The 19,108-nt window shown below is 44.7% G+C and overlaps 1 protein-coding gene across 9 annotated transcripts; it reads left to right on the forward strand.

The window, feature by feature from the left end:
* The first annotated feature begins 273 nt into the window (after window positions 1-273).
* RABGEF1 (RAB guanine nucleotide exchange factor 1) lies at window positions 274-19,077 on the forward strand. Of its 9 annotated transcripts, XM_072353274.1 has the most exons (11): window positions 2,377-3,120; window positions 6,997-7,182; window positions 8,659-8,825; window positions 9,220-9,339; window positions 11,029-11,049; window positions 11,969-12,138; window positions 13,353-13,434; window positions 14,228-14,360; window positions 14,755-14,846; window positions 15,174-15,430; window positions 16,184-19,065. In XM_072353274.1, the coding sequence occupies exons 1-11, from the start codon at window positions 3,044-3,046 to the stop codon at window positions 16,580-16,582; spliced, it is 1,704 nt and encodes a 567-aa protein (XP_072209375.1). In that variant the 5' UTR covers window positions 2,377-3,043; the 3' UTR covers window positions 16,583-19,065. The 9 variants fall into 9 exon arrangements, with proteins under 9 accessions (XP_072209373.1, XP_072209368.1, XP_072209369.1 ...); XM_072353268.1 differs by lacking the exons at window positions 2,377-3,120; window positions 9,220-9,339; window positions 11,029-11,049 and adding exons at window positions 309-401; window positions 906-1,063; XM_072353273.1 differs by lacking the exons at window positions 2,377-3,120; window positions 9,220-9,339; window positions 11,029-11,049 and adding exons at window positions 331-401; window positions 962-1,063 and having other exon boundaries at window positions 11,972-12,138.
* The last annotated feature ends 31 nt before the right edge of the window (window positions 19,078-19,108 follow it).

Here is a 19,108-nt window from a genome sequence, read left to right on the forward strand (position 1 = left end):
GTTTTCCCTCCACCTCCACTGTGACTTTAATGGAAGGCTTTTGCTTCGCTGTGTTCCCCGTTGGGTGTCTGTATGTGTTTTAACCCCAATGCAACTGAGACTCCAGCCTGGATGCTGATCGAGGTTTGCAGTTATCCCCCAGCTCTTCCATCGCGTTAACGCTGTGGGTGCTGCAGAGCTTTATTCCTTACTGTATTCGCTGTGTCCGGCTGTGAAGCTGAACCCGTCCGTTCCCGCTCACACCGCCCCGCGGCTCCTCCCTGCCCGCCCCGCCTCACCCGGCCCCGCCCCGGAAGTGACGCCCGCCCGTTTCCTCCTTAGGGCCGCCTTGCGGAAGGAGCGCCGTTCCGGGAGCGGAGCCGAGCGGGACGCGGGGTCGGCCCGCCGCCAGCCGGGAAACGGTGAGCCGCTGCTGGGCGCTGCCCCCAAGGGATAGAGCCGGTCGGGTCCCTCCCGGGCAGCCCCTGTTTCTCTGTCCCGTTGAAGGCCCGGCTCGCGGGGCTGCGGTCGGGCCCACCGGTACGGCCCGGCAGCGCGGGGCCCTCCGCCTTCAGCTCCCTGCCTCGGAGCGGCCGCAATGGGGGTGAGGAACCGGGAGGTGAGGGACGTGCCCGGGGCTCAGCCCGCCCCTGCGTGGGGAGCTGAGTCAGACGGGCAGGTTGTGGCCCGCAGAGTCTGCTGGGTGCGTTGGGACGGATGGAAGCCGAGCCGAGCTGGTAGGAAAAAGGGCTTCCTAATAGCAGCTCGGTTTGAGGTCTGTTGGTGACGCTGCCCTGCTTTGTGCTCGCTGTTGGTAAGCTCTCTTTGAAGCGTGGCTGTGTGTTGGCAGCTCCTTATGTTGGTGTCTGGGGTGGGTATGGAGAAGCTCTTGGCTTTCCAGCTTGCTCACCTCGGTCACCTTCCAGGCAGCTGGAGGCTGAGCACGGCAGGACGGCGAACTGTGGCTTTGTGTGTCTGACAGCATTCCTGGGCTGCACTGAGAGAAGCACGGCCAGCAGGTGGATGGAAGTGATCCTGCCCCTCTGCTCTGCTGGTGGGACCTGACCTGGAGTGCTGCGTCCAGGTGTGGAGTGCTCAGTGCGGGGCAGACATGGGGCTGTTGGAGTGTGTCCTGAGCAGGGCTGCAAAAGTGACCCAAGGGATGGAACGCCTCCCTATGGGGACAGCAGCCTGGGGGAGAGAGCTCTGGGGAGACCTGAGAGTGGCCTATCAGTATCTAGAAAGGGACTGTAAGAAGGAAGGAGACAGACTCTTTAGTGGAGTCTGTTGTGATAGGACAAGGAGAAATGGTTTCAAACTAAAAGAGGGGGTTCTTAGACTGGATGTAAGGAAAAAGCCTTTTATTTGAAGGGCAGTGAGGCACTGACTCCATTGCCCAGTGAGGTGGTGGATGCCACGTCCCTGCAGACAGCCAGGGTTCAGCCTGGATGGGGCTCTGAGTTCCCTGATGGCCTTTAAATGTCTCTTCCAACCCACATGATTCTGTGGTTCTTTGACAGTGCACGGCAGGAGCAGCCCTGCTGGGAGGAGACCATACATGTCAGCCTTCTGGATGTGGCTGCACAAGTGTTTTGCAGGGGAAGACAAGACTGGAAAGACAGTTGTAGCTCGGATGATGTTTTGCTGAACAGAAACCACCAAAACAGCACGCAAATAGCAAAAGAATAGGAACATGAAGCCAGTGATATCAGTTCATAAGATCATCTTGCACAACAAGCAATCACCAAGTGAGGTGATTTCGGGTTTTTCATTGAGACGGGAGCACTCTCACTTCCGAACCTGTATCCAGTGAGCAAGGTTTACATGCAGGCAGAAGAAGCAGAGCGTGTGGAAGCCGGTAGCTGCTATTCCTGAGCAGGTTTTAGAAGTTCAGCCTCATCGTCTCACTTTAATTCCCACTTTCTTGTGATTTCATTTAAAAGTGCCACGATGAGTCACGTGGATGTGGTGAGACTGAGTCTGTTCATTCCCGACTCCTCCAGCAGAGCAGTCATTGCTACGGGCACAACTTGGGCAAGTAAAACTGTAGCCTGAGGTCTGCATTGATGCGGGGAGGGGGCAGGGAGGGGAAGGTAGATGTTCCAGCTGGAGTTTTGCAAGGAAGATGCTCCCCAACTTGGTGAAAACTGAAGCAGTCTGTTCTGCAGGAACGAATTCTTTGTGTTTCTGAATCCTGGAGTTGCTGAATGGCTGTTGTACTTTCTGGCTCTGTTAGATCATGCTGCCCCACCCTTTGGAAGAAACCAGCTCATGCTTAATTAGCTCTCTGCTAATTACGGAGTTGAGCATTTCGGGCTACACGTGAGTCACGGCTGTTTCAACCCTTAGGTGGCTCTGAAGAATTTTGTGCCGTTTGGGTCAGTGGTTGCTCTTTGGAATGAGCTCCTCCTGCACGATGGATGGCACTCTGGTTCCTTACAAGTTGTACTTCAATGTGGTGTTCACTTAAAGATCATCTGCTTCTTCAGATGCCAGCACTGATCACGTTTTGTACTGTTTACCCAGAAAGATGCTTTCCCTTCCTTTTGAGATAAGGCACTTTGTCTGTTTCTGAGCCCTTCATCTGGGATGCAGCAGCAGCTTTGAAGCCATTGGCTACCCCTGTTATTCACACGAGGGTTTCCCTTAGGCAAACTGCATTATTATTTCCTTAGGCTTTGCTGCTTCTCCTGCTCTAACGTTCCATTCCTGGGGTGGCCATTAAAGACCAGACAGAGTCAGTGCATGATGCTGTGTCAGGCGTTCAGAGAACACGCTCTGGAGCGTTTTGATGGCTTTTTAATGAGAAGAATTAAGACGAGTTGTTCACAAAGTGCTACGGAGACTTAAACTCAGAGAGCCAAATTGCATTTAGGTCTGTCCTGAGAGAGGACTGGTGTGGGTTGTTTGTAAGGGTTGTGCCAAGGGCTTTGGTGAGGAGCCTTGCTGTCAAGAAATAGAATAGAAGCCACTGCTTTGATTTGCAGGGTTTACATGCAGAGTTACTTTAAAACTGTTTCTCATCCCCTGTCATAATTGTAAATTGACGTGCAATTACATCTTAATGAAGGCACCTGTGGATGAAGCGAGGCCTGCTCAGCTCTGCTATGTGAGCCCTGCCAGCTCCTGCTTTCATCCCAGGTAAGCAATCCAGGGCTAATGAATAGTTGATGAAGAAGTCAGTATGTCGTCCTGGCGGCGATGAGGCAGTAAAGGTGTCTGCTTTGCCTGCTCAGCGCCTGGGAGCTGAGGTGAGTGTACATTAAGAGAGCAGCAAGAGGAACAAGCAGGTGGTGTTGGAGCTCATGGTCAATCTATACCATGTCTAAACCTCATTGCACAAACAGTGCTCTTCCTAAAGCTGCAGCTCTGCCCGCAGCCTTTGTAAACCCTAACGTGGTAAGAAAACGATCTTGGGTATTACTGCAAGGGATGTGTTACATAAGTGGAATCTTCCATGTGTGCATTAAATCATTTCTTGGTGACAGATCCTACTTTGTGCATTACATAAAGGCGACGAGCGTGTTTGCTCTGCGGTGATTACAGCACTGCTCTAACAGGTTCCCCGTGAGTTTGTCCAGCTATTTTGTAACCTGGTCTGCGTGGAAAATTAGGAGGCAGCCTCTTGCTGTTGTTGTGAGCTGTAATTGCTGCTCCTTGCTGTGGGACACTGACAGAGCTGGTCTGAGGGTCTGTGGGCTTACCATTGAGGGTGCAGCAGTGTGCTGTGAGCAGTGTGCTGCTGTGCTGGCTGCTAAAGGTTGCCTTTGGATGACTGGAGGTATTTCCCAGCGTGTGTAGGATGCAGGTAGCAGGTTGTGAAGGCTTTGATTGGAATCCCTTTGTAGAGTTGGAGGTGTTATTGCATCTCATGAGATAGTTGGGCTCATGAAACTGGAAATCCTTGCTAGACAATAGAAGTGTTATATTGAGCATCCATACTCAAGGTGTGCTGTTGTACTTCAGGTCAGCAGAAAGTATGTCTTAAAAGCAGAATCAGAAGCAGCTCCCTCCCCTCCCATCCCCAGCACGTTGCAAGCAGTTTTGGTGCTTTGGTTCTTTCCCTTCTGCAAGTTTCCCCTGTTCTACATGTTTGTGTTTCCTTAACAAACCTTCACAGACACAGCAAGCAATGTGACTCAGGGCAGTGCAACGCACATAGTTGGCTTTTCTGGTTGTGGCTCATGTCTGCTTCTGTGCCTGTGGTGACCCAAACCCTCTATCGCTTCCCCCCCAAACCCTCTATCGCTTCCCCAAACGTTTTCACTTGCAGCTGTATAAAGGAACAGAGGAACTGCTGGGCAGACAGCTGCCCTGTGCTCTATGAATCACACGAGTTTCCATTTCTGAAGAAAGAGCTGTGTATTTTTGGATGATAAACTTGACAGGAGACACCGAAGGATGTGAGGAGCTGCTGAGAGCTCCGAGCCAGTATTGCACTCTGCAAGTGCTTGCTCCAAGTACTGCTGAATTAAGGGGGGAAATAAATGAGGTTTAATAATAATAATGTGCATCTGACACAGCTCTGATCACAAGGACCTCAACTCTGTGATCCTTCTTGATGGCAGCTGTTATTTTTCAGTGTGGAGGTTTGTTGCTTTCCTCCTTGTTGTTATTCTGCCCTCCCAGTGCTCAGGCAGCACAGAGGCTGCTCAGCATCGCCTTCCCCCTCTGGCTCCAGGAGAACACACTGGGTTGTGTTACTGAGAACGTCCAGGGTGTGAGTGCAAAGAAGAGGTCTGGCCTTGCACATACATCGAGCAGATGATGCAGTGATTCACTTGTAGGAAAGCTGGTGCGGGGTGGATCGTTCATAGGTTCAGTAAACTTGTTGTAAGTGCAGAACTTGGCTGTGAAGTTTGTAGTGGCCCTGTGTCTTTAAAGGAGGACAGGCTGTGCTCCAAGTGCAGCATGTGATTTCTTCCTATTGATTCAGGGTGACCTCCTTTGTCCTGAATCCAAAACTGATGTAACTGCAATTGAAACTTACTTGAAGGGGAAGAAAATGAACAGGCTTATTTGCTTGTGCTTTGGCTTTGCAGCTTCATACGAACCTACTCCTGCAGTGTAAGCTGCTGAACTCTGGCTGTTCAGAGCAATTTGAGTCCCAGTGTAGGAGAAGGGTTAGTGAAATGCCAAAGGCAACTGCAATGCTTATATGTGGCTTGAGCCCTGAGGGTGATGGGAGCTGCTTTCGGTGCCGGTGGGGATGGTGGAATATCCAAGAGCTGGAGGCACTGAGCTGTTCATTAGGAGCAGCAAATGCTTCAATTCATGGGAGTGGTGCATAGAATGGAGCTGCAGAAGCATTCTAACTTGCTCCTTGTTGGTGGGTGATGAGGTCAGGCAGCATTTCCTTGAGCAGTAGAGCTGTGTGTAACGTTTCTGTGCTGTTGTGTTGGATTGATGCAGCTCCAGCCCCTCAGCCTTTACCATTCATGGCAGTGTGTGCAGCTGCACGCGTGGTGGCTTTGTGCTTTGGTTTGTTCTCATCTCAGCCATCTGCTTTAGAAGTCTGTAACCAAAACGCTGCAGCATCCTCTGCTTTGGGGAGCGGTGTTTAACGTGCGGGTTAAACACAGGAGCAGCTGTGGAGGTTGCAAACCTTCACTTCCCTGTAAGGCTGTGTGTGGCACTGAGAGGGCTGTGCTTCCAGATCCCAGCACCATGCCATTTCCAGCCTAAATAAATGAGGAACCTCGTCTTTAGAAATAACACCGTTGTGAAGTGGGTTCTTTTGATAAGCGGATCCCAGCAAGGATTGTTAGATTATTTTAGGAAGCCATCACTTTTTGTTTTTAAAGATAAGGAGGTGTTGGAGGAGGGAACCTTAATCCTTGCATGGCTGTGATGGAGGGTTTAATTTGTTCCTCCCTCAGAGAAAAATCATATGTTTCACGTTACTTAAAATAACTTGTTTAGGTTGACAGGAAGCCTTTCACATGGCGAGTCTTTAAAAGCAATTGATCATCTTGCTGTCGTTTCCCATAGTGAAAAAGTGCTGCTGGCAGCCATGCATCTCCCTGTGTGTGCTTTGCTGGGTGGCCCAGAGCAGAGCTGAGGGCTCTTCCTGAGATGCTGAGTGCCAGAACTTCCAGCACTGAGTAACCTTTGCTGGGCAGAAATGCAACAGCAAAGAGATCCACTGCCTGTGGCTGATCTAAATGATCTCGAAGTCTCCTCCAGCATAAGCCATTCTATGATATGAGAAACAACTTTACTAATGAGCACAGGAGCAGGAACCCAACCTGCTGAGGTGCTTCTCCAGTGTATGTGAGGCACTGTTGTGGATCCAGGGGTGAGAAGAAGCAGGTTTGGAAGGCTGAGACCTGCCCTGCAGTGCTGTGCTGCACTATTTCTGTGCATGTCAGTATTGCAATTCAAATGGTTTATGATGCAGGCCATAAAACTTGCTAGAGCGGATGGTCCTGTGCTGCCTTTATCCTAAAATGAATGCAGCATTTAAAACTGGTAGTTGAAATGGGGCTGAGGTGGCACGTGGAAAAGTTTCTGTCTAGCAAAGAGAAGAAAGAGGAGGGCTGCAGAGCTGCAAAGTAAATCATTCTGTTGCAGTCTCTATATAAATCCAACAGTCGTGCTGGCTCGGTTCTCTTTAGTGATGGTAGCTGTCATTCTGTTTCCTTCAGCTGCTTTGTGCCTCCGGTTGTCAGAAGGCTGTGCTGCTGAGCTCACAGCTCTGTGCCTTTGCACACACACACAGACACACACGTACCCATCGCTGCAGGGCTGGCAGTGCCAGCCTGCTTGTCGCCCAGCTGCAGAGCACTGTTTACAGGTCACAGCTATGCAAACATATGCTAATGCTGCAGTTGGCTTTTGGCACTGTGCGCTTATGTAACTGCGCCTTTCCTTCTTTAGCATTTATTTTGTTACTATGGAACTAACTGTTCAATAATTAAAAGGGGCGACATCTTCCTCAAGAGACAAGCCTGCAGAGGAAATTGGTTGCAGCGGGTTATTGCTGATTCTATCTTTAACCCTTTTCTCTTTAAACAGGAAGAAAATGAGCCTGAAATCTGAGCGCAGAGGAATTCACGTTGATCAGTCAGAGCTCCTGTGCAAGAAGGGATGTGGTTACTATGGCAATCCTGCTTGGCAAGGCTTCTGCTCCAAGTGCTGGAGAGAGGAATACCATAAGGCCAGGCAGAAACAGATCCAAGAGGATTGGGAGCTGGCAGAGCGGTAAAGAGCCCTCTTTATTCCTTTGTCTTTCACAGTAGGGTGACTTTACTAAATGCTGTCCCTGTCTCACCTTTTCTGGTGCTGTTTGCTGTGGCTGTTTCATCACCAGTTCCCAAACTTGACCATTCCAGCGGCAATGAAAGCCTTGCTGTTGATACAAAGATGAATTCTGATGACGTTCTAATTTAAGACATTTCAAACGACAGTCTGAAGTAAGACATGTAAACACTCCCCCCGACCTCTCAACAAATACTTTGGCCTAATTTGCATACTGCAATCTGTAACTCTTAACTAGCAGTTAGAGGGGGTGAAAGTGACAATTTTGATTAAAATGCCTCTGCCTCTGGAGACAGAGTTATTGTCTTGGACGCAGCCAGCACAGCCGTTCTGTGTTTCAGCTGCTGCTTAAAAAATAGCTTGTCTCATCCACGGTCATTCTGTTAAACTGCAGGGTTAAGCCCAGAGACGTCCAAGCTTTTGCTTTATTAACTTGAGCAACTCTTAATTCTTTGAGTAACCGTTCAGCATGGAGGTGCTGAAGGAGCAGATAAACTGTGACTGTTTGCAGTGAGCACAAAGGCTTCTCAGCACAGATGAGATGCTGTTCCTGCCTCCAGATTACATCATGCAAAGTCATTTGTGGGCCATTCTGAGTTGGGTGGGAGCTTGAAATTGCTCAACCTTTGGGCAGCGTGAAGAACAATAAATTGAACCCACTTTAATCATTCTGCATAAGAAGAATAGTAGCTGTTGAAGCATTAGTATGCTTCTCCCCCTCATATATTAGAAGGGGCTTTGTCTTTGCACATCACCTATTGGTGCTGCAGTGAAGGGTTTGCCTCATTCATTCAAGCAAGTTTATGTGTTTGGAAGACTTTTAAAAGCAAGTTTTGACAGCAGTAATCTGTTTCTCAGAATGTTCTTGAGATTGTGGCAGGGTGTTTCACTTCCTCAGCTGCGTGCCGTGGTTTATCTTCAGTCAGATGATAAAGGATGATGACTGACCGTCTGTGAATGGAAACACACAGTAACAGCTGACGAGAATGGAGGGGTTGTCTTAAGACAGCCAAGGCATTTTGGGGTTGAAAGGGATTAAACATCAATTGGAGACATCCTAAAACAGAAAGTAGTTCTGGTGATATGCATTGACACCCCAGACTGGGACATGGGCAGGAAAGTTACGTAGAGGATTGTTGGAAATGCTTCCATAGTCTTTCCCTTCACCTCTACTTCAGCCACCTTCCTTTCAACATTACCATTTTCCCTTCCCTATTTTAAGCCTTCCTTCGCTTTCCCCATTACAATGTAGGAACGGATTCAGTGTAGTGAATGGATATGTGAGAGGAAGCTAGAAATGAAGGTGAGCATAGAAGAGGATTGGCACGTCAAATGTCCAATTAATTGATTGCATAGAAAGTTAACTCATTTTTGCCAGCATTAAGCAGTTTAATTGGACCAATGTCTTTCTAATCCCAGGCTGCAACGTGAGGAGGAAGAAGCGTATGCCAGCAGTCAGAGCACCCAGGGGGCACAGTCACTGACCTTCTCAAAGTTTGAAGAGAAGAAAACCAATGAGAAAACACGGAAGGTCACTACTGTGAAGAAGTTCTTCACTGCTTCCTCCAGAACAGGAGCTAAGAAAGGTAACTTTTCTGCTTCATTTTGAATGATTTTATGCAGCATGAAGTCCATCATGGCCAGCATTTTATACTGTTGGACTGTGGAGGAGGAATTCCAGGAGGGAAAAAAATGATATTAACACAGCTTAGCCTTATAGGTGATGCATTTCCTTAGTGGGTAATTTTAAATATCATTTCATTGTAGAATTTGCCTTGCAAATATATATATAAACATATACATGTTTACATATGTAAGCAGCAGTTGGCTAAATGAAGCATTCAGCTATGTATGGAAGCCATTTTTTTTTAACATTCGTTCTTCTCATTTCCCATATTTCCCTTTTATTTAATCCCATTCACCATCTCTCCTGTTGTGCTCCTGCTCTTGGTGTCTTGCTTGATTTTGCATTTATTTCAGTGACTCAAGAGAAAGTCGTTAAGCAAGGACAGCTTGGGAGGGAGCGAAATGCTGATAACATTCTCAGGGATTTGAAGGAGATTTTTACTCCCTCCTGGGAACTGGCTTCCCCTACTGAAGGTAATGCAGCACAGCTTGAGCAAGCTGTCTGCTTGGTTGTAGTAAGCTTACTCTTTAGTTGGGCTTTGCAAAATACCGACTAGGGTTGTGCCAGTTATACCTTGTGCTGTTGGGTGCAAAAAGCAAGTCTGGAATCTTCAGCTGCAGCTTCTTTCTGCTCTGCTTTAGTTTGACATCTGAAGGATTGGGAGGTTTCAAAGAAAAAAGGAGTTTTTGGAAGGAGCTGCTGGGTCTTGTGCTGCTTTGTATTTATATCCAAAAAAAACCCTACCCCAATTCCAGGTTGCCTTTATAAATCTGGTGATAAAAGTACTTCAGTTGAAGGATTCACACTTCAAGAGCTTTTACAATCTCAAAAGGTCTCCAGGTGTCTGTCGTTAAGAGAACAGTTTTATATCACAAGAACATGCTTCATGTAAACAAAAAAGCACCAAAACCTGCGATGCTGACAGTGCCTCAGCCTTTGTCCTGTCTTACTTGTGTGCAGTCTTGTCCTGTTGTGCCTGCTAAACAAAAGTGAAGATGTTTGTGCCGCTGCTGTACAAACCACATGAAGATTCTGAATGTATTTGTGTAGTGAAGCTGATAACTCACACTTCATATTCTTTACTTGGACTCAGATCCACAACTGTGGCACAACCAGAGTGAATCACTGGAGTGCTGATGTTCTGCTGTGACAATGAGCATCATGGTAGAAAACCTTGAGAAAGGTTTTAGTCTAAATGATGGTTATTCTTGGTAAAAGATGATCCTTTCTTAATTCATCCTGAACTCTTCCGTTCTGGCATATCTCCTCTGGTCGGTTCTCTTGTTGAGATGGAATTTCCCTCCTGCAATCTGCTGCTTTTTATTTCAATTTGATTCTTGGAGAATATGCAACAAAGCTGGAAATATGTAGTTGCTGGAGCTGCGATGGTTCCTGCAGATTCATTTTCCTTAGATCAGGATTTCAACACAGATCAGCGAAGCTGAATTATTTGAGTAACTCCATGGAGTCCTTGTGGCTAAGGCAGTCCATTCTAACACTTTGTTGTTCTGAAGAGATGCTTTCTACGTGCTGGTCATGAAATATTAAATGCAACAGTATTGAATCAATAGTAATTCTTGTGCCTTCAACTTGAATACGATACAGGCATTCCACTTTGAATGTTTGTTATAAAGACTAGAGCAACTCCCTCTGAAAAAGTGATGCAGTGTAACTATAAAGGAGGATGATTTCCATTTCTGTCTTCATCACTACAGTTGGAACTTAAATATCTGTAAAGCCTTTTACATTCCTCAGTGCTTAAATAACGTGTATTCTCTGATGGTGCCTGACCAAATCATTATCCAGAGAAGGCTGTGCTGAAGCCTGGAGGCCCTAGCAAGCCTTGTGCTGTGGTCAAGTGGTATGTATTTGTTAGTCATTGGATCGCAGAGCTCTGAAACACAACAAACAAAGCAATAAGCTACTTCAGTCCAAATTAAACATAGCAACTTAAATATACTAAGCCCATTTCTTTTCTTTTTCTTTGGAGTTCTGTATGTGTGCTTAATGAAATGAAGGGCTGTTGTTTTGCATGTTAGTATTTTCAGCTTGAAAGGTGTGTATCCCATTGATTAAGAATATGTTTGTTTTCTGTTTCTTTGCTGCTTGCTATTCATCATGTTCATTTACATCACCTCTGTTCAATCCTTCATTTTGAACAGTGTTGGCTGGCAGGTTGAAAGGTGGGTGAACTAAATTTGGGTAGGAAAGGTATTGGATTGGTACAATTAACTTCCTTGATTGTATACCTTGGAAAATCAGATGTGTTTGTGGGGAAAAAACACACAACACCTGTGCTTGCAGCTATGTAAACTTGCGTCCAGTGCTGTGTGCAGTCTGTGTTCCTGCCTCCTTGAGAGCCAAGCAGATTCTTCCTTGAACAGATGCTTCTGCTTTTGCAGAGATGCAAGTGGCTGCGTTCTCATTTGGGCTGCAGGTGTGGCCCTGTGGCTTCTGCTGTCTTGCCATAGAGGGGCTGCTGTGTTTGCACCAACCTCACGCTCCCATTCCTCGTCTTGTGCTGCTACTGGTGCTCCTGTGGCCTTCTAGTGTGCCAGTCTGGGGCCTAATTCAGCTGGAAAACCTATAAGAAAGATTGATTTCTGACTAGGGTTACTCTGAGTTGCTTCTCCTCAAGCTAATGAGCCAATTGAATGAATGCTTGTGTTGGTGGAAGCACAGGAGAGGAGCAGGAATTTGAAGGTGAGGGAGAATGAAAACGGGACTACACCATTAGTTTGAGCTGCTGTGGAATCTCATCAGGAGGCCTTGATCTCGTATGGAAGGTTCTTATCTGAGAAGGAAAACATAAGGAGCCTGAAAGCAAACGAACACTGCAGTAGTTTGCAAATATGAAAAGGCCATTTGTTTCAATGGGCATGTGGCTGTCAGTGTTTCATTTCTCTGACAAGCTGAGTATTTCACTGTTCCGTTTAATGATATCCCACCATTTCACTGTTAAACTCTGAGAAATGGAATGGTTTCTTTTGACTGCAGGATCGAAGGGGAAAAGAAATTCTGATAACTTAATACCTATCAAATGCTTTCTGAATTCATACGCTGGTGTGACAAGGTTAATCTGTTGTGTCCAATCTCTCCCAGCAGAGATCCAAGAAGCCAAGGCTCCCAGCCCTTCTATAAACAGGCAGGCCAGCCTCGAGACAGACCGAGTATCCAAGGAGTTCATAGAATTTCTCAAGACCTACCATAAACCAGGACAAGATATCTATAAGCAATGTAAATTATTTTTAGACACAATGAATCATAAAAGGGTAAGCGATCTGCATGCCTCTTACATAAATAAAATGGGGAAAACTGGGGAGAAATTGAGTTTTTTGTGTATTATGTACAGGAGCTTTAAGCTGGTGTCCTTGGTCAAATGAAGCTGTAGTGGCTGTCTGCAGTTCTGAATGCACTGCTTTTTGTAGGTGTGATATGTATATGTTTGATATACATGCCCCAAACTTCAGTGTCTTGGGTACCGTAAGTGAGGTGTTAATGGATCTGTAGTGCCACCTATGGTTGAAATGAGTCAGTATTCAGTATTATATTTTTTCCCTACCTTTTCTACTTAATGAGGAGCTGCTCAAATTGTATCCTTGATTTCAACTGGAAATTAAGAGGGAATTCTGAAGGAACCTTATCTGCTCTCCGTCCTAATTTTCTTCTTTACTTTTAGAACTGATTCATTCTGAACACAGAGTTAGTGAAAACCGTGAGTTACTATTAGTCTTAACCATTTAAGTTACTCTTAGCGACCCGGTTCTTTGATAGTTGGTGCTCATCAAAGAAGTTTCTCAAAACTTAACCGTTCGCTTTTTGTTACATATAAACCAGGTATCAAATGCAGCCCTGCTGTCAGAGCTGAGGTATCATCGTATTCAGGCTTGAATTTGGCCTCAGTTTTCTCTGCGTGCATTTGTTGTTGCAGAGTTATGGCATTGTGCTTCCATTCAGTAGGGAAAAGTGGCTCAGTGTTAATTGAGCCACATGGCTCAGCAGTGTTAATTCCAACCCTACAGCAGGACAGTATTAATTCCCAAACATCCTGCATATATTTCATACTAACTTTATCAGGAGTGTTTACTGTGTAGGCAGTCTTTGAAGTTTATAGTTTACATCCTTGTTTGTTTGGCTGATTTTCTTGATGTACTGCACTTCATTTATGAGAAGTTAGAGATAGAACATTTGCTCTCAATTCTGCTTTCACAGTCTGCATTCTTACCACTGCTCAGAGATGTGATGGGGGAAATTGCACCTGTTTCATTGCCAGGATGTATTTTTGCTGAACAGCTGTATAAGCCTTTCACAAGTTAAGGAGCCAACCTCAGGTTCTCATGTTTTTGAATGTAATGAAGCCAACATCAACACCTCTGGGGAGGATATAATTGCATTCTCAGACTGTTATCACAGCTGGACACTTGCCATCAAAGGCGTTGCTGCCATTTCTTCCACACATGCACACTTAATCAGTGTTCTGTTACAGGACTTAAGTATTGAGGAACAATCTGAATGTGCCCAGGACTTCTATCAAAATGTAGCAGAGAAATTACAGACACGCTGGAAAGGTATCCGTGTTCTCCTTCCTCATATCTTAGTGCTGAAAAAGTAATGCTGTGAACATAAAGCTGCTTGTATTTTCAAGTAAAACCAGGGTCTTCAGAACCACACCTCTGATAATGTTAACCAATCCTAGTCCCAAAGTTACCTGCTGTTCCCTGCAGCACCATTTCTGCAGAGTTTTACAATCTAAATGATTTGTTTTTGCAGGTTTTCTTTAAGTGTGGTTCAGTTGTTTTCGTTTCCTGTGTTTAATTCAGTGCTGTTTGTTTAGAACCGAGGTTGAATGTGTAGCCTCAACCCAGTTACCAGGCTGTGGTCATTGCGTTGCACTGTAGGGCACAAGAAGCGAATGAGAGGGGAGTGCTGCTGTTGCAGACTGTGTTTCTGTGTCTGGAATGTAAGTAGCACATCTTCAACATAGTTAAGGATTGCTTTTAGAGAGGTAAACAGGGACAGGGGACTTGGAGGACCTCACTGGATTTATTCTCAAAGACCTTGTTTTTCAAGAAATATTCTTGTGAGCTGCAAACAGTTCAACCGAATTGGTAGGCTGGTTGTACTGAGTGCATGTGCTTCGTTGTGAACCTGTGTGTGTATTTACCATGTCATCATGGTGCTTTTCCTGCTGCAAAGAGTAGAAATACTCCAAGTCTTATCAACTCAAGAACATTCATGTGACTTGGTTCAAGTCAGTAATACTGATTTAGTGCCATTGTAATCAAACTCTATTAAATCTTCCAAAGAATCATGGAATCCTGTGTTCACTGTACTGGGCTTGGGGGGGTTTGTGCCTTTCAGTGCCATCTGAGAAAGTTGAGAAAGCAATGGATCAGATTGAAAAATACATCATGACTCGACAGTATAAATACGTCTTTTGTCCTGAAACGACTGACGATGAGAAGAAGGATCTCGCTGTCCAGAAGAGGATCAGGTGAGACTCTTAAAGAAGAACAGCTGAGTAATCCACAGCCTGTCAGGGGGCTCTGAGTCAAACGTATGAGGAGTTTGGTGCTATGTACACAAAAGGCTTTTTAACCAGAAAGTGTTATAAGCATTTTAGTTTAGAAATAGAAGAAATGAATAAAATGAAGCTGTGCTACGCTAGGAAAATGACTTGGTATGGTTTTGTGAAATTAAAGCAATAAGGGATTTTGGTTTTTTTAATGGAAATACTAACTTCAGTGGAACAAACTGTCTTATAACTGGACTGGTGCCTCACCTACACAAAGCACTCCTTGTGCACTGAACTCAAGAAGCAGCTGCTTTTATACACCTGAATGTTAGTTGGCACAGAATGGTTTCACTTTTTGGTTTTCTTGTTGCAGGGCTTTGCACTGGGTAACTCCACAAATGCTGTGTGTTCCTGTCAATGAAGAGATTCCAGAAGTCTCTGATATGGTTGTAAAAGCAATTACAGGTTTGTGAATGATAACACTTACAGGTTTAAATTTCAGGTCTCCTGGTCAGAGAGATTTTCTGCTGCCTTCAGGAGGTTCGGGCTTTTAGTTTGGCAATAGTCTTTGTTATGGTGGACGAGTTTGTCATCTGTGAAGCAGGAATAACTTTGCAATGAGAGAAGTGTTTAGGCTTACCTAATCTATTCGAGATGCTTGGATTCAGCCAAGAAGTTGTTGAATAAACAGACTGAAAACCAAAACTTACAATTCTCAGCGTTGTATTCTGCCTGCTTGGGTGACTGATTAAAATGGTATGAACGACTTCCAAAAACTCTTCTGTCTTACAGATATTATTGAGATGGATTCAAAGCGTGTTCCTCGTGATAAGTTGGCATGCATCACCAAGTGCAGCAAGCACATCTTTAATGCTATAAAGATAACCAAAAACGAACCAGCTTCTGCTGATGACTTCCTTCCGACACTTATATACATTGTTTTGAAGGGAAACCCACCCCGTCTGCAGTCCAACATCCAGTATATAACACGCTTTTGTAATCCAAGCAGGTTGATGACAGGAGAAGATGGCTACTATTTTACCAACTTGGTAAGTGCAGGACCAACAGTGGCACTTTATACAAGGAGATTGTCCTTTATTTAGATACAGAAGGAAAAGTGAAACAACTCTCCCAATAATGCTTAAAGTTGTTTAGACTCTAAGAAGCTCTTTTGCTGTGTGCTTCCTCTCTCTTCCTTCTTTACTTTCCAAACCAGACGGTGTTTTGCTCTTCACAGTATGAAGCTCTTTACTGAACAGTCTGGTGCTGAGACTTGGGTATGTTTTTATTCTGTAAGGAGATAAGCTCCTTCTATTCCTAAAACCCCAGGCTTGGGCACTGCAGATGTTACAGGTGTAAAGTTCCCCATATAATTTCATGAGAGTTTCATCTCATCCAGGGATCTGCAGAATTAGACAGTGGAGGTAAACGGACTTCTTAAACTTTCTGTAGGAGGTATTTGCATGTGTGCTTGTTTATGCTAGAAGGAGTTGTGATTATGGACGACTTGGCTTCTCTACATTTCATCTTAAAGCAGTTCTCAAGGAAAATATGTAGTTGAATGAGATACTTGGAATGTTAGAAATTCCTTTTGGTAGAAGCTGTGAGGTAAGGTGGGCGTTTCAACATTCCTTCCCAAAGGTGGGAACTGCCTAATAGAGCTGCTGTCTGAAGAGCTGCTTAGGAGTGATCCCTTGAGGCAGAAAATAATCAGTTTTGTGTCTTAAGAGTAGGATCAAAAAACAGAATACCAAGGTTCCAGTCTGTAGCTTGCAACGACACTGTTTCTGTTTTGTTTGTAGTGCTGCGCTGTGGCCTTCATTGAAAAACTGGATGCTCAGTCTTTAAACTTAAGCCAAGAGGATTTTGATCGTTTTATGACTGGTCAGACGTCCCCGAAGAAGCAGGAATCCGACAGCTGGTCACCTGATGTGTGCCTGGGTGTCAAACAGATGTATAAAAACTTAGATCTCCTGTCTCAGTTGAATGAGAGACAGGATAGAATTGTCAGTGAAGCCAAGAAGCTTGAGAAAGACCTGATAGATTGGACTGATGGAGTTGCAAAGGAAGTCAAAGATATTGTTGAGAAATATCCATTAGAAATCAAACCAAAAAATCAAGCCTTAGCAGCTATTGACTCTGAAAATGTGGAGAATGACAAGCTGCCCCCACCACTGCAGCCTCAGGTCTATGCAGGATAATAATTGGTGTTAAATTTGAACAGCGTCGTTGTTCTCATTTAGCACTGTCTGCTGTTTGGGAAGTAAATTCAAGGCTAAAAATCAGATGAGCTTAAATCGATACATTTTTAAAGGTGCATTTATTTTTTTTTTGGTGAAGTGTAATAAACTCTATTTATTTTAGTCGGTTAGATTTCTATTAGGCTTTTGTGAGGTTTTTGAACTGAACTTCAATTTTCTACACAAACCAGTGTAATTTTTAAGCAACAGTAGCTGATTGATATCTTTCCTGAAAGCTTCCTCATTGGCATGCACTTAAACCTTTTTAATGGTTAAGTTTAACGTAAAGATTTCAAGTTCCAGCTGAAACTTGAGCGCTACCGCTGTTAGTTTGGTTTATTCCGTAGCTGTAAAGATGAAAATGTATCTTGTAACATATGTACAATTGTAAATAGATTTCAAATCTCACGTCTCAGCTGTGCATGACGTCTTGTGTATTAGTGGAAATGAGATGGATGTGTTCTTATTAGCACCTTTGGGTTGAATCACGTTGCAGTCTACAGCCAAGTCCGCTGTTAGTCTTTCAATCAGCTCGGTGGTGTAAGTGATGAATGTAGAGAGGGTGTTCTTGCACGTGAGGGCTTTATCTTCATGTCAGCCTCCTGGCTCTTGGTGGTTTTGTTTTTCTTTATTCCAAGTGCCGTCATCTAGAATAGGACGTTTCTTCATGTAATGTCAACATTCTCTCTGGTGTGTCAGTACACATGACAGCTTTGCTGGTAGTACCTGTGGAGATAATGTTGAGCCGGGCTTCGTAAGTAGGAGGGAAGACTTTTAATAAGAACTGTGTAATTGAGAGCAAAAATGGGGAGAGAAACAGAGAATACAAGAATTAAGCCCAAAGTGGCTTTTCTTTTCTGGCATTGCCTGGCAGTTTCCATCAGATTCCATCACTGGGTCTTGATTGCTTTTCTGACAACCCTGGTTGATAAATGAGATCATCTAATTAGAAGCTGCTTTTTAGCAGGAGGGTGAGCCATGGCTCTGAGCAGAAAAGTGCACTTTATTTTCACATAACATCACTCTTCTGATCTCCATTGACCCTCAAATTACCTTGCTGAGCTATTGAGCATCGAGACGAGTACAGCATTATGTCACTACAAGTTCAGAGCAGTGAATTTCAAATGAAGAACAGTTCACTCCATACAAAACAACAAGTAACCTCTTGCAGTGGAACTTCTTCATGCCAGTGAAATATTTCATGTATCATTTTAAATCTCTCAGTTCATCCGGACCTGGCAGCATAGCTGAGATACTTAACGTAGAGCCACTTAGCTTCAACTACTCTTAAGCAAGAAGGAGGAGTGTCACCTACCTCTGTATGTTCCAGTGCTCTGCAAACACATATTGTACATCTGCACTGCAATAACTTCAGACCAAAACTGTGGTTTGTTCCTTTGTACTCAGCTGTACAAACTATGCATTCCTGGTGTTTGGGGGAGAACCAGTCACTTGGAATTCCCATGGTAAGGTGAAGTTGGGTTATTTCATATATCCGTGTTGTCCACATTGCTTAGGATCTGACCAATGCTTGCAGTAAATCATAATGCAAAGCCTTTATTGGGTTTATGAACATTAGGTGCTAATTCTGTTATCTGGGTATGCAGGCTTTCTGGGGGGGGGGGGGGGGGGTGGGAAGGGAGGTGTGGAAATTAGCTGTTGTGTAAATTGCCATGTTGAAATAAAAGTGTGTACGTTAAGCCCTTGTTAATGAGCTCCTGAACCATTTCGTCACTGGGATTTGTTATGGTGTTAATGATTAACGTGAATACAATTGTGGCTGATTCTGATTTATCTGTGTCTGGGAGGCAGAGAATTCCTTATAATTCAAGTGCAAGTCTGGGTAACAATGTCTTTTTCTTTGCAGAGAGTTAAGTGGTTAAATACTTTAGAATGACTGACGTGGTGCCTTTGTAACTAAGGTATCTCTAATCCATGTGCCATCTTGTTATCAGCCACGGAGGCAGGAGTGGTTTTGGCAAACAGGATCCTCCAGATCTCTGTAAGGCAGGTAATGTGGATTTCCATATCCCAGCTGAATACTTTGTCAGTATTTTACTAGGTGACCAACTTGTCTGTAGGTAAAACGATCAATAGTTTTGTCTTGCTTAAAAATGAGGCAGTTCATTCGCTGAAGTAATAAGTACAGAATGAGCTGGAGGATGCCATGTCACCTCACCTGAGATGATGATCCCTCTCCTATGCAACACCAGGTGGGCTTGGTGCTCAGTATCACTGTGACACGAGGTGCTCTGGTCCCACAGATGAGATTGAGATATTCATTACCAGGAATACGCTATAAGCTGCTTTGCATGTGAGCTACCAATTTATTTTGCTGTAAGGAGCCTATTTTGGAGTACGCGTTGTTTGAATTGAACCTGTAGCACCTTCCGTTTCGCATCGCCGAGTTATGAAATTAAACCTTCTCCTGTCTGGTTACCACGAATGTTTCCCCGTCTCGTGGTTCTGTGTTCTATTTGTGAGGCT

This window comes from Excalfactoria chinensis, chromosome 19 (assembly GCF_039878825.1).
Source record: "Excalfactoria chinensis isolate bCotChi1 chromosome 19, bCotChi1.hap2, whole genome shotgun sequence".
Classification (NCBI taxonomy): Eukaryota; Metazoa; Chordata; class Aves; order Galliformes; family Phasianidae; genus Excalfactoria; species Excalfactoria chinensis.

Excerpts from the sequence above, each read along its gene's own strand:
- RABGEF1 (XM_072353274.1), top strand. The coding sequence starts at position 3,044 with ATGAAGGCACCTGTGGATGAAGCGAGGCCTGCTCAGCTCTGCTATGTG. Across the intron at positions 9,340-11,028 it reads ACTGGCTTCCCCTACTGAAG|TGTTGGCTGGCAGGTTGAAA; the intron begins GTAATGCAGCAC and ends CATTTTGAACAG. Across the intron at positions 15,431-16,183 it reads GCTACTATTTTACCAACTTG|TGCTGCGCTGTGGCCTTCAT; the intron begins GTAAGTGCAGGA and ends TTTTGTTTGTAG.